Source organism: Phocoena phocoena, chromosome 12 (genome assembly GCF_963924675.1).
Source record: "Phocoena phocoena chromosome 12, mPhoPho1.1, whole genome shotgun sequence".
NCBI lineage: Eukaryota > Metazoa > Chordata > Mammalia > Artiodactyla > Phocoenidae > Phocoena > Phocoena phocoena.
The window spans coordinates 68,774,218-68,789,098 of record NC_089230.1 but is presented as its reverse complement, the minus strand read 5'-3'; the positions used below and the strand labels follow the sequence as shown (position 1 = coordinate 68,789,098).

At 37.3% G+C, this 14,881-nt stretch overlaps 1 protein-coding gene across 1 annotated transcript in view; it reads left to right on the top strand.

The window, feature by feature from the left end:
- ZNF292 (zinc finger protein 292) overlaps positions 1 to 12,817 on the top strand; it is an 86,519-nt gene extending 73,702 nt beyond the window's left edge. Inside the window, exon 8 of the mRNA XM_065888994.1 lies at positions 5,001 to 12,817. Coding sequence (XP_065745066.1) covers positions 5,001 to 12,146 — 7,146 coding nt within the window. The 3' untranslated portion in view covers positions 12,147 to 12,817. The remainder of the gene's footprint in view (positions 1 to 5,000) is intronic.
- Positions 12,818 to 14,881: the final 2,064 nt, after the last annotated feature.

Sequence of the window (14,881 nt, the reverse complement as noted above, 5' to 3'; positions counted from 1 at the left end):
GACCAAGCAGATTTTAAAAAGAGTCAAAAGAACTTTTAGAAATACAAAAACAGTCGTAGAAATGAAAACACTTAATAGATGGATTAAACAGTAGATTAGACACAATTCAAAAGGGAAGTGATGAGCAGAGATTGCGTGTTTCCATTTATCTATTAGCAAAAATCAGAATCCAACTTTTACAAAATTAATTTTTCTTATAGTAACCCTTGTAGGATGCACTTGATTTCCCCTTCAAATGTACACGGAAGTCACTTTCCAAAGTTGCTAGCACTGCATGGAATGGTATGCCAGACAGGTCTTAGGAATCCTTTAAAAGCGGGATGTAATATGATAAGAAGTATTTTTAATTAATGTATAATTTTGTTTTTGAAAGTAGAAACCAAAAGACATTCTTACTTTTCAAAAAATATCTTTTAAGATCTATAGCTGGTCAGTAAATCTTATATGTATCTTTGCTATTCTTCTCCTGAAATAATTTCTCTTCATTTTCAGGAGTAAAGAACAGGAATGAGTCCTTCTGCTTTCCAGTTTTTATCAACCTTAACTCATCCTTCTTTTTCATTTTATATGTCGTAGCGCTGCAATTAAAAAATAAACTTAACAATAAGTTTCTATGTAATTTTAAAATATAGGTTGTGCCACTACTTTATATCTAACTTAAAGAGCAGCATGGCAAAATAGATGGAACTTGAAACTAGAAGCCAGACAAACTGGGTATAAATCTTGACTTGTTGTTGACCACCTGGTAACTTTAACCACTTTGGATTTCATTTCTTAATCCGTGGAATTGAGGAGGTTAGGTAACAGGGACTCTCCTCCCTCAACCTTACATCCTGCTCACAAGGAGACCTTGTTGGGGAGGGAGGAAAAATCTTGGACAAGAGCTACACTGTCCATTATGGTAGCCATCAGACACTTATGGCTAGTTAATCTAAGTAAAATATAAAATTCCGTTCTTCAGTTACAGTAGCCACATTATAGGTGCTCAGTAGCTCCATGTGACTAGGGGCTACCATATTGAACAGCACAGATAAAGAACATGTCCATCACTGCAGACAGTTCTGTTGAGTAGTGCTTTTCTAGAGAGACTTTGGGCTCAGAAGTAAAGCACATAAAAAAGCACTTAAAGTGTGAATAGCTTGGGAAAGTTGTCCAGGGGAGCAGGATAATGTGCAGTGTGGTAATTGCTCTGCCCCAAAATCTTGTCTCCCATTGCATAAAATGTCTCCCTTTGTTTTTATTTTCTGAAATCTGACCAAACAGAGGTTTTATCTTAAAAGTAGAATCATAGATGATTATTGTTTTAGGACTATGAAAGAGACCTTAAAGTTATGTTGTAGTGACTGCGTTCTAGTGTAACTCCTCATTTTTTTACATGATGAAATTTAGCCTCAAGGTTGATGATTTGGGTTAACTGGTGCCCCCCCCTTTTCTCCCCAAAACTCCATGAGTTGTTGAAAATTATTGCTCAGCTGCTCACATATTACCTAAAATAATTGTTTCCTTCTTAAACTCTATTTGAGATTTGCAAAGGAAATGGAGCAGATAGCTTGGTTCATCATTTTATTTATGCTTTTTCCTAGACCCCTGAAGTCTGAGTGTTGAAAAATATAGCCCTGCCCTTAAGGATCTCATATGTATTGATGGAGACACACTAACAGTTGCAGTGTAATATGGGTCTTTCAAATATAGAGGGATACCAAGACTCCTGAGAGGGAGAGCACATTGCTGAGCGTAGTGCCTGGTGTAAAGTAGGTGCTGATTGAATAAAAGAAGAGGGCCCTTTAACCCACTGGTCTGTTTAGACTCTCAAATAGTGATGGCCAAACAAAGCTGGAGAGGGAGAGTGTTCCTAGTAACAGAAAAAGAATGAAAGGTAGTGTAAAGAAAATACTGTTTTCTCTTCTGTTCACTACTCACTGAATACTTCCTGATGACCAAGTATGACCAAGGAGATTTTTTCCATACCAGGCAATCCTCTGATTCTCCGGACCCCAGCTGGGTGTCCTACAATTTAACTCAATTCTGACACTGTTCACCTAGAGATAGCATAGAATCCATAGGTTAAGGGCTCAGTCTTATAAGACTGCCCTCCTCCCCCAACATCAGCTGCCAGTCTTGAATCCAGGGTGTCACCTGCTTCTGACCAGCTGGCTATAAATCAGAGGTTTCCACAACTTTCTGGTCAGATTTGATTATTTACTAGAGTGGCTCACAGAACTCAGGAAGACAGTTTACCAGCTAGATTACTGGTGTATTTTGAAAGGATTCAACTCAGGAAAAGCCAGATGGTAGAGATGTACAGGGCAAGGTATGGGGGAGAGGGTGAGCTACTCTTCCCCACCTCTACTTGTTCACAAACCCAGAAGCTCTCTGAACCGAGTTCTTTTTTGTTTGTTTGTTTTTGTTTTGTTTTTTGTGGTACGCGGGCCTCTCACTGTTGTGGCCTTTCCCGTTGCGGAGCACAGGCCCAGCTGCTCCACGGCATGTGGGATCTTCTCAGACCGGGGCACAAACCCATGTCCCCTGCATCGGCAGGCGGACTCTCAACCACTGTGCCACCAGGGTAGCCCCTGTACCGAGTTCTTTATGGGCTTTTATGGAGGCTTCTTTGGCCATTTATAATAGATTCAGCCTCCATCCTCTCTCTCCTCCTTGGAGGGAAGGGAGGGGGACTGAAAGTTTCAACCCTCTGATCACAGGTTGGTTCCCCTGACAGCCCCCAGCGTGTGGTTATCTAGGGGCTTTCAGAAATCATCTCATTAATAAACTCCAGTGTGATCGAAAGGGCGTTATTATAAATAACCAAAAAACACTCATTTCACCTATTTCAAAAGCTGGGAACAAAAGATGCCCCTATAGCTATTATTACTTAGGAAATTACAAAGGTTTTAGGAGCCATGTCGGAACTGGGGGTGGGGCAGGAAGACCAAAATATATATTTCTTAGCAGTATATTACAATATCACAAGTTGTATCAAGACATGGGAGAATGGCGTAGTTGGGGAACTACAGTTCACATTGCCTGGAGTGTAGGCTGTTTGGATAGGGAAAAGATAAAACATGAGGCTAGACCAGATGAGGCATAGGTCAGACTGTGAGGACCCTTTTGTATTCATTCCATGCTAAGAAGTTTATATTTAATTCTGAAAGACACGGGTAATAACCATTTTAGAATTTTAAAGCAGGGTAAGCCATGATGCTGTGGGTGGATAGGGAAGGGCTGAATGGGATGTTAATGGGGAAGGAATATCAGCATGTAAGCCTTGGGTAGCTTTGGGTCAAGGATACTGGGCAGCCAGAGGAAAGGAATAGAAAAGGGGGACACCAAAGATAAAACCTTGCATTTTTCAGAAGATTGCCTGCTGTGTGCCAGTGCTAGAGAGGGGGATGAGTCTATTTCTTCTCTGAATGGCTCTCACTTAGGTTTCTGCTCCTGTGACTCATAAATTCAAGCTGGTGCTATCAGTACTTTCATTAACTGATATTATTAAGTAGGTTTTTATGGGCTAATTACTTGTTTAATCACATTGTACTTATGGGAAATTGTGAATTCAAACTCAGCTCTTAAAAAAAACAGTTGTTACATAACCAGTTTATGATCTGAATATTACCTATAAACTTAATTTTCAATCAGACACACACAAAGATGAAAACTCAGAAGAATAAAAATTTTGACATAGTTTGTTTTGTTAGCCTTATTTCTTAAGGTTTCAAATGTATTTATAACATTAAGATGGCCAGTTAGCATCTCAGCCTCTTTCACTCACCTTCCTTTTGGCCCACAAATCTAAGCTTCTGTTTTAGTAAAATATTGTATTTCCTTCTTAACCTGTAAAAATACAGATCCTCTCAGCTTTCTTGGACCTTTTTTGACTTTCTTGCCCTTTGATCTTATGTCACACATATTTCATTCCCATGAATGTGACCACATCTTGTGACTGGCTTATTTTTCATATATTTGTTCTCTTTTAGCCTTGTAAAACCCATTTTTATCTCTTCATTACATGTATCTTTCATATGAGTCTTACCTTTATTACTGCTATATTATAATAATAGTTCAAGATACTAATTCAAAAGGAAAAAAGTTTATTGTGTCTCCTGCTACTCCTAATTCTTAAGATGGTCCAGGAACTTCCCTGGCAGTCCAGTGGTTAAGACTTCGCCTTCCAGTGCAGGGGGCGTGGGTTCGATCCCTGGTCAGGGAGCTAAGATCCCACATGCCTCGCAGCCAAAAAACCAAAACACAAAACAGAAGAAATATTGTAACAAATTCAATAAAGACTTTAAAATTGGTCCACATCAAAAATAATCTTAAAAAAAAAAAAAAAAAAAGATGGTCCAGCCATGAGGTAGCTGATTTGGCATTCAAATTTATGATAGAACTAGAATTCCCAATATTAAGGAACAGGTAACTTTATTCTCTTAAATGGGAAAATCTCCTTTCATTACTAACGAGTTAGGAATTATGGGGATATTCTCAGTTTTGTAATTGGACTAAGGGTTTTGTTTCAGAAGGATTGTAAATATAAACTTAGGAAATGAAATTTGTGATAAAATTAATGACATTTATTGATCACTTAATGTGTGCCAGACATGATACTAAACTATACCAACTACTTTAGATACACAATATCTATTAATGCTCACAGCAGTTTCATGCAGTTTGTGTTGTTTTCATCTTTTATATTGTGATATGAAAGGTCAGAGAAGTTAAATAATGTCCAAGTTTGCCTAGCTGTTAGATGATTTTATACTCACGTCTTAACTTAGCTCTTAGCTCTCAACGTTTATGCTTTTTCTGCTATTCTCTACAGTTCATTACACACATAGACACACAAACACACACACACACAGCTACAATGCTTTGGAAGGAGGTATCTGCATATATTGGTTATTGCAAAATTTGAGAAAAGCAAACATCAGTTTTAAAATTACTAAATTCACAAATCTGTTGATGAGTGTAAATTAAGATAACATTTCTTACTTGCTTTTTCACAGACTGAAGGGGCTGGACTTGCCACTTGTATAGAACTATGTGTAAAAGCTCTTCGCCTGGAATCTACAGAAAATACTGAAGTGAAAATATCTATTTGCAAGACCATTTCATGCTTGTTGCCTGATGATCTGGAAGTTAAACGTGCTTGTCAACTGAGTGAATTTCTTATTGAGCCTACGGTAGATGCATATTATGCTGTGGAAATGTTGTATAACCAACCAGACCAGAAATATGATGAAGAAAATCTTCCAATACCAAATTCTCTACGCTGTGAGCTCTTACTTGTATTGAAAACTCAGTGGCCCTTTGATCCAGAATTCTGGGATTGGAAAACCTTAAAACGACAGTGTCTTGCATTAATGGGAGAAGAAGCATCCATTGTGTCTTCAATAGATGAACTAAATGACAGTGAGGTTTATGAGAAAGTAGCAGACTATCAGGAAGAGAGTAAAGAAACTTCCATGAATGGTGGAATTGGTGCTAATTCTGGCCTTCTTAGAGACATTTGTGATGAAAAGCAGAAAAAGAGAGAGATAAAACAATTAAGAGAGAGGGGATTTATATCTGCTAGGTTCAGGAACTGGCAAGCCTACATGCAGTATTGTGTGCTGTGTGACAAAGAATTCCTTGGTCATCGAATAGTACGACATGCTCAAAAACATTACAAAGATGGGATTTACAGTTGCCCCATATGTGCAAAGAACTTTAATTCTAAAGAAACTTTTGTCCCTCATGTCACATTGCATGTTAAACAATCTAGTAAAGAGAGACTAGCAGCTATGAAACCATTAAGGAGGTTGGGAAGGCCTCCTAAGATCACAACTACCAACGAGAATCAGAAGACTAATGCTGTGGCCAAGCAGGAACAGCGGCCTATCAAGAAGAATAGTCTCTACTCAACAGACTTCATAGTGTTTAATGATAATGATGGTTCAGATGATGAAACTGATGACAAAGACAAATCTTATGAGCCAGAGGTGATCCCAGTCCAGAAACCAGTACCTGTTAATGAATTCAATTGCCCTGTAACTTTTTGTAAAAAGGGCTTTAAGTACTTTAAAAATTTAATTGCTCATGTAAAGGGACATAAGGATAATGAAGATGCCAAGCGCTTTCTTGAAATGCAAAGCAAAAAAGTTATTTGCCAGTACTGTAGACGGCATTTTGTAAGTGTTACTCATCTCAATGATCACTTACAAATGCACTGTGGCAGTAAACCATATATCTGTATACAAATGAAATGTAAGGCCGGTTTTAATAGTTACGCAGAGCTCTTAACCCACCGAAAGGAACATCAAGTCTTTAGAGCAAAGTGCATGTTTCCTAAATGTGGCAGAATTTTTTCAGAAGCTTATTTACTATATGATCATGAAGCACAACATTATAATACCTATACTTGTAAGTTCACAGGTTGTGGTAAAGTTTATCGTTCTCAGAGTGAACTAGAAAAGCATCTGGATGATCACAGTACTCCTGAAAAAGTGCTGCCTCCTGAAGACCAACTTAATTCTTCTGGAGATTCTGTTCAGCCTTCCAGAGTGAATCAGAACGCAGAAGGGAACACTAAGAAAGAAGGATCTGTGCTTCCTTCAGAAAACAGCACGGGAAACACCTTCCCAGCAGATAGAAGTGGTGCTTGGGATAAAAGCAAGGCAGAATCACCTGTGACCAAACGAGACCAGATTTCTGCTTCAGAGCTCAGGCAAGCTGATGGACCATTGCCAAATGGTTTGGAAAACCCTGCCCCTGCTCCTCTGCTTCAGGCCAGTGAGGTAGCTGTGTCCATTAAGGTATCCCTCAATCAGGGGATCGAGGATAACTTTGGAAAGCAAGAAAACTCAGCTGTGCAAGGCACTGGTGAATCACTGGTCACAGACTTACATACGCCAGTTGAAGATCCTTGTAATGGTTTGTGTCATACAGGTTTCCAAGAGAGAAAAGAACAGGCTTGTTTTAATGAAGCCCAGATTACTCAGAATTCTTTAGTAGATTCGGAAGCCCTCAAAATAGATGACCTTACTCCACAAAACTTAGAAAGACAAGTGAACAACCTGATGACCTTTTCTGTGCAAAATCAGGCAGGATTTCAAAACAATTTACCAACTGCCAAGTTTGAATGTGGAGGTAATGTTAAAACATCGTCCAATCTTTATAATTTACCTCTGAAGACATTAGAAAGTATCGCATTTGTTCCACCACAGCCCAACCTCAGTAATTCTTTAGGAACTCCATCAGTGCCTCCAAAAGCACCAGTTCAGAAATTCAGTTGCCAGGTTGAGGGATGTACTCGAACCTATAACTCTTCACAGAGTATTGGGAAACACATGAAGACAGCACACCCCGACCAGTATGCAGCATTCAAAATGCAACGCAAAAGCAAAAGGGGTCAGAAAGCTAACAACTTAAATACACCAAATAATGGAAAGTTTGTTTATTTTTTGCCATCACAGGTGAGCAGCTCTAATAATGCATTTTTTACACCACAGACCAAAGCCAATGGGAATCCTACTTGTTCTAATCAGTTGCAGCATGTCTCACCTTCCATTTTCCCAGCTCATTTAGCAAATGTGTCAGCTCCACTCTTGCCCTCAGTGGAAAGTGTCATAAATCCAAATATACCTTCTCAGGATAAAAATGAACAAGGTGGTGGTATGTTATGTTCCCAAATGGAAAATTTATCTAGTACTACCTTGCCAGCACAAATGGAAGATCTAACCAAAACAGTTCTGCCTTTGAATATCGACAGTGGCTCAGATCCTTTCCTTCCGTTACCTGCAGAAAGTAGTTCAATGTCTCTCTTCCCTTCACCAGCAGATAGTGGGACTAATTCTGTTTTTTCCCAGCTGGAAAATAGTGCAAATCATTTTTCCTCACAGATGGAAGGGAACACTAATTCCTCTTTTCTAAAGGGAGGTAATGGTGAGAATGCAATTTTTCCTTCACAAGTCAGTGTTGGAAATGACTTCAGTAGCACCAGTGCCCAACAGTCTGCACTGGAAAAAGTAAAAAAAGACCGTGGGCAGGGCCCAAATGGGAAGGAAAGAAAACCCAAGCACAACAAAAGGGCTAAGTGGCCAGCAATTATCAGAGATGGGAAATTTATCTGCAGCAGGTGTTACAGGGCTTTCACTAACCCCAGATCTCTGGGTGGACACTTGTCTAAGCGATCTTACTGTAAACCACTGGATGGGGCAGAAATTGCTCAAGAACTTCTGCAGAGTAACGGGCAGCCTTCTCTTCTTGCCAGCATGATTCTCTCCACAAATGCAGTAAACTCGCAGCAGCCACAGCAGTCTGCCTTCAGTCCAGGAGCATGTTTTAAAGATCCATCATTCCTGCAACTTCTTGCTGCCGAAAATCGCTCCTCAGCATTTTTACCAAATACATTTCCTCGGAGTGGTGTGACTAACTTTAATACAAGTGTTAGTCAAGAGGGAAGCGAAATTATTAAACAGGCTTTGGAAACTGCCGGCATTCCCAGTACATTTGAGGGTGCCGACGTGCTCTCTCATGTTCCGCCAGGTTGTGTCTCAGACCCAGCACCAGTAAATGCAACAGTGATGCCAAATCCACCTGTGCCAGCCCTGCTGCAGACTGTATGCCATGCAAACCCCCTGCTGACAGACCAGAATAGGACACCAAACTCCAAAACTTCCTCCATTGAGGAATGCAACAGTTTGCCTGTTTTTCCAACAAATGACTTACTACTGAAGACTGTTGAAAATGGTCTGTGCTCTAGTTCATTCCCTAATTCTAGTGGGCCATCACAAAATTTTATCAGTAACAGTTCACGAGTTTCCGTTATAAGTGGTCCTCAGAACACAAGGTCTAGTCATTTAAATAAAAAGGGAAACAGTGCTTCTAAGAGAAGAAAGAAAGTTGCTCCTCCACTAATTGCCCCTAATGCTCCCCAAAACTTGGTAACAAGTGACTTAACGGCAATGGGACTTATAGCAAAGAGGATTGAGATACCAACTACTAACCTTCATTCAACTGTAATTCCTAATTGTGAACCTCAGGGTTTGGTGGAAAATCTAACACAGAAATTAAATAATGTTGACAATCAGTTGTTTATAACTGATGTGAAAGAAAATTTTAAAGCCGGTCTTGAGTCCCATACAGTGTTAGCTCCCTTAACATTAAAAACTGAAAATGGTGATTCCCAAATGATGGCTTTGAATTCATGCACACCTTCAATAAATTCTGATTTGCAGATTTCTGAAGACAATGTTATACAAAACTTTGAAAAGACTCTTGAAATTATTAAAAGTGCTATGAATTCTCAAATACTTGAGGTAAAAAGTGGATCTCAGGGTATTGGTGAAACATCACAGAATGCTCAAATAAATTATAACATTCAGCTTCCTTCAGTAAACACTGTACAAAATAACAAATTATCCGATTCTTCTCAGTTTTCCTCCTTCATAGGTGTCATGCCGACAAAAAGTAACATTCCTCAGCCTGAAATATTACATAAGGAGGATCAAGTACAGGAGATTTTAGAAGGCTTACAGAAATTAAAATTAGAAAACGACCTGTCCTCTCCAGCACCCCAGTGTGTACTGATAAATACATCAGTGACACTGACTCCCACTCCTGTTAAACCAATTCCAAATGTCACACTTGTTCAGCCAGTTTCTGAAATGATAAGCAACATTCAGTTTAATGACAGAGTTAATAAACCCTTTGTGTGTCAAAACCAAGGCTGTAATTACAGTGCTATGACAAAAGATGCACTGTTTAAGCACTACGGTAAAATTCATCAGTACACTCCAGAGATGATTCTTGAAATTAAGAAGAATCAGTTGAAATTTGCTCCATTTAAATGTGTAGTACCTACATGTACAAAGACATTTACAAGAAATTCGAATCTCCGGGCACACTGTCAGTTGGTACATCATTTTACAACAGAAGAAATGGTAAAGTTAAAAATAAAAAGGCCTTATGGAAGAAAATCTCAGAGTGAAAATTCGTCAGCCTCGCGAATTACACAAGTAAAAAGACAGCTAGCTATGACAGAGGAAAATAAAAGGGAATTCCACCCTGCTTTAGAATTGGGTGCAATGAAGGAAAATACCCTCAGTAATATAGCAGTGATCCCAGAAAAACAACTTCTAGAAAAAAAAAGTCCTGATAAAACAGAAAGTTCTTCACAAGTGATGACCGTTACTTCAGAACAATGTAATACAAATTCTCTCACAAATGTACAAACCAAAGGACGGAAAGTTAGGAGACATAAAAAAGAAAAGGAGGAGAGAAAACGCAAGAAGCCAGTTTCTCAATCTCTTGAGTTTCCCACAAGATACAGTCCCTACAGACCTTATCGATGTGTTCATCAGGGTTGCTTTGCTGCCTTTACAATACAGCAAAACTTAATTCTGCATTACCAGGCTGTACACAAATCAGATCTACCTGCATTTTCTGCAGAGGTTGAAGAGGAAAGCGAAGCTGGTAAAGACAGTGAAGAAATTGAAACTAAACAGACTGTGAAAGAATTTCGATGTCAGGTGAGTGACTGCTCTCGAATTTTCCAAGCAATTACTGGCCTCATACAACACTACATGAAACTTCATGAGATGTCTCCTGAGGAAATTGAAAGTATGACTGCTTCGGTGGATGTTGGGAAATTTCCATGTGATCAGTCAGAGTGTAAATCTTCATTTACCACATATTTGAACTATGTTGTTCATCTTGAGGCAGATCATGGAATTGGGGCAAGGGGAAGTAAAACTGAGGAAGATGGCATATACAAGTGTGACTGTGAAGGCTGTGACCGAATATATGCGACCCGGTCCAATCTCCTCCGACACATTTTTAATAAGCATAATGACAAACATAAAGCTCATCTGATTCGGCCAAGAAGATTAACACCTGGTCAGGAAAACATATCAAGCAAGGCAAACCAAGAAAAGACAAAGTCTAAACACCGGGGGACAAAATACAGATCTGGAAGGGAAGGAACCAAAATGCCTAAGACCAAACGAAAGAAAAAAAATAATTTGGAAAACAAGACTGCAAAGATTGTGCAGATTGAAGAAAATAAGCCTTATTCTCTGAAACGTGGGAAGCATGTATATTCTATAAAGGCTAGAAATGATGCCTTATCTGAGTGTACGAGCAGATTTGTCACCCAGTATCCATGTATGATAAAGGGGTGTACATCAGTCGTTACAAGCGAAAGCAATATAATTAGACATTATAAATGCCACAAATTATCTAAGGCATTTACATCACAGCACCGCAATCTTCTCATTGTCTTCAAACGGTGTTGCAACTCACAATTAAAGGAAACTTCTGAGCAAGAAGTTGAAAAGAGTGATGTGAAAGATTCTGACACGGGTATATCAGAGAGCAGTGATAACTCAAGAACAGCTGTAGTTCCACAGAAGGAAGTTGAAAAAAATGAAAAAGATGAAGTGGATGAGCTAACAGAATTATTTATTACCAAATTAATAAATGAAGACAACACAAGTGTGGAGACCCAAGCTCAGACCTCTTCAAATGTTAGTAAAGATTTTCAGGAAGATAACCCCTGCCAGTCAGAAAAACAAAAAGCAAGTAATTTGAAGAGAGTTAATAAAGAAAAAAATGTCTCCCAAAATAAAAAGAGGAAAGTTGAAAAAGCCGAACCAGCACCGGCAGTTGAGTTCAGTAGTATGCACAAGGAAGAAGAAACCGCTGTTGCAATACAAACCACTGAGGAGCATCCTGCATCTTTTGACTGGAGCTCATTTAAACCAATGGGATTCGAAGTATCATTTCTGAAGTTTCTTGAGGAGTCTGCAGTGAAGCAGAAGAAAAATACTGACAAAGACCATCCAAATAGTGGGAATAGAAAAGGATCCCATTCAAATGCAAGAAAAAATGTTGACAAGACTGCTGTGACTAGTGGAAATCATATATGTTCTTGTAAAGAAAGTGAAACCTTTGTACAGTTTGCCAATCCATCACAGCTTCAGTGCAGTGATAATGTAAAAATTGTTTTAGACAAGACTCTTAAAAATTGCACTGAGCTTGTCTTAAAGCAACTTCAGGAAATGAAACCTACCGTCAGTCTGAAAAAACTTGAAGTGCATTCAAATGATCCAGATGTGTCTGTTATGAAAGAAATCAGTATGGGCAAAGCCACGGGGAGAGGGCAGAACTGATAACTCATGTGCTATTAATACATTATTTACAGTTTTATTTTAAATAGGAAGCCATCAAGCATGCTAGAATTGTGTAACTTTTTTGTTTTTCTTTTGTTGTTGCTGACATGAATTAACCTGGCCAAAAGAGAAAAAAAAAGAAAAGGAAAAAAAATCAACATGACATTTGTCATGTAAAACTTTTTTTTATCCCTATGGGACTTGAGGAACAGAATCAATATTTCAGTTACTGTAAATAGTCGAGCTAAACCTCAAATTTCTATCAGCCAGTTGTCCTTTCCATGAACTAAACTGAATTATCTGTGTGATTGATATGTTTCACCGGGTCACTGCTCATGTGTAACAGTACTCTGTAGATACCTTTTTTGTATATATTTATTATTGTAAATCATTTGCTGCCACCAGCAGTGTGTAAGTCTAAACTATTAAATGACACATTTATATTTGGAATTTTAATTTTTAACTAAGTGATCAAGTTTTTAAAACTGTTCTTTTATTGTTTTAAATTAAGAATTTTTTTAACTAAAACTAGAAACTCTGCCATAGTTCATTGATTTTTACATAAAACATTTATTTACAAGACTATCTCAAAAAATTACTTTTCACAAAGTAGGCACGTTATATCAACACCTTGCTCTGCTTTGTAAATTTACCCTCCAGGATTTTTTGGGTGGTACTCATGTGAAATTAAAGCAGATTCTTTAGCAATTTCCTATAGCTGCAGTTTTCTTTTCAGTGCTTCTAATTGGATATAGTTACTATGATTCCATGAAATATAATGGAAATGTGAATAAAGAATTTACTACATCAAAGATTTTAAACATTTGGTATTTAAAAAAAAAATCCTTTGTGAATGTGATAGAAACTAGTAGTGTGGAGCAGTGTAAATATTTGAGGTGGTGATTTGTGAAGTAGCCCAGTATTGCCTTAAATAAAATCACATTTCATTTCTTGTTTTATACATGTGATCTTATAAAGGTTTTTGGGTTTTATTTGTTTTTTTTCCCCCATTTTCTGAGATTTATAGATTGGTGTATAGCTTTAAACTGTATAAACTTTTGTGGAAAGATTTTTTTAAACATTTTTATAAATCTAAAAATTGGTATCATCAAAGTGAGCCCATCTTGTGTTTATAAAATGCAAGAGTCCTTAAACATTTATAATTACATAGATGAAACACTTTCTATAAGGAAGTTGGATGTTTTGATTTTACTGTTTATAGATGTTAGATTGTACAGATTTGTCTGTATTTTCCCACCATATCTAATGATACTTTTTTCATTAGGTTGGTCTTCCAGAGCAGTATTAGTTGTTACAATTGATTATTTTGGTTATTCAGTATATAGTTAGCTCTTATAGATTAGCTTTATTCACCATATTTATACTGTGGATTTACGGCCAGAGATAGAGGTTATTTCAGGAGAGTTTATTACCTTCCTTTGAATTCCAATTAAAATCAGTACTGGAAACAAAAGAAAACATCCTTTCAAATTTACTTTTGTTTCTGTTTGCCATAAATAGTAGCATTAATTTTTGACTTTGTTATAAACCAGTTGCGTTCACAATATTATTAGCCTGAGACATTGATGATATTGTGATATGAAAATGTGTATATCCCCTGTTCAACATCAGACTTGCAGGAAAAATGAAGCACTTAACATTAACTGAAATTGCTGGTACTCTGAATAAATAAGCATGGTCAAGGAGTGAATTATTTTCTTTTGGAAAATATTTTTTTAAGTTTTATTATTAAAGTATTATAGTTTTATTTTTAGGGCCGAATGGGTTATATTGAATAGTTGGTTTCACCTCCTTAAGGTTTATTACCAATATGCATAAAACTTGACACATTAAAATCCCTATCCTTTGGTAAGCCCACTGTTATTTATTAAAATAAAAGTTGTTCTTATGGGTGATTAATACATGTTTTTTTCTAAATTAATAATAACTTAACTTTGAGTCATTTTAATATTAAATTTTTGTTAACAACTGAATGTTTCCGTACAGTTTTCTTAGAAGTTGACCTAGATCTTAAAGGTAGGCATTTGGCAAACTGCCCTGTATAGTACAGCAGTAAGTAGGTTTATTTCTGATGAATGTAGTGATGAGCCTGTTAAGGGAAAATGCCAGTGTACTGGGGCTTTTCTTTTGCTCATTAGCTTAAGAAAATTAACCACTAGAACTTCTGTAATTGTTCTCCTACATGTTGGGGGTGGGGGGTGGGGCGGGCAGTTTGCCAACATTGAGTTAATTTTTTTTATATTCCAGGTACTGTATGCTAAAAGTAATTATGGAATAGTGGGCTTTTTAGCATGGAACAGAAAAATCAAATTATGGTATAAAATAATGAATTTATAGAACAACAGCATGTTGGTAAAATTTGATACAGAATGTAATGCCTAAGTATTAAAAAAGTATCAAAAAGTATATATTTTTCATGGTATAATTTTCCTCAATCTCTTGTCTTTGAGATATTTTCTTCCTACAGTGTAAATTTGCCCAAGTTTTCATCATTTGAAAAATGGATTTTTTTCCCTCTTCTAAACTCAGAGAATTTGAATCTTACAGATCAGAACATGTTATTCAGAATACATCATTAAGTGAAATGTAACAGTTTGAGAAATTTTCAGCAATGTTAAATTCAGCATAATTAAATAATTATTTTAAATGGCTGGACAGAGTTTTACAAAGGCAAATTTTGATCATCAGGTAAGCAAACAGTTGCTATAGTTATT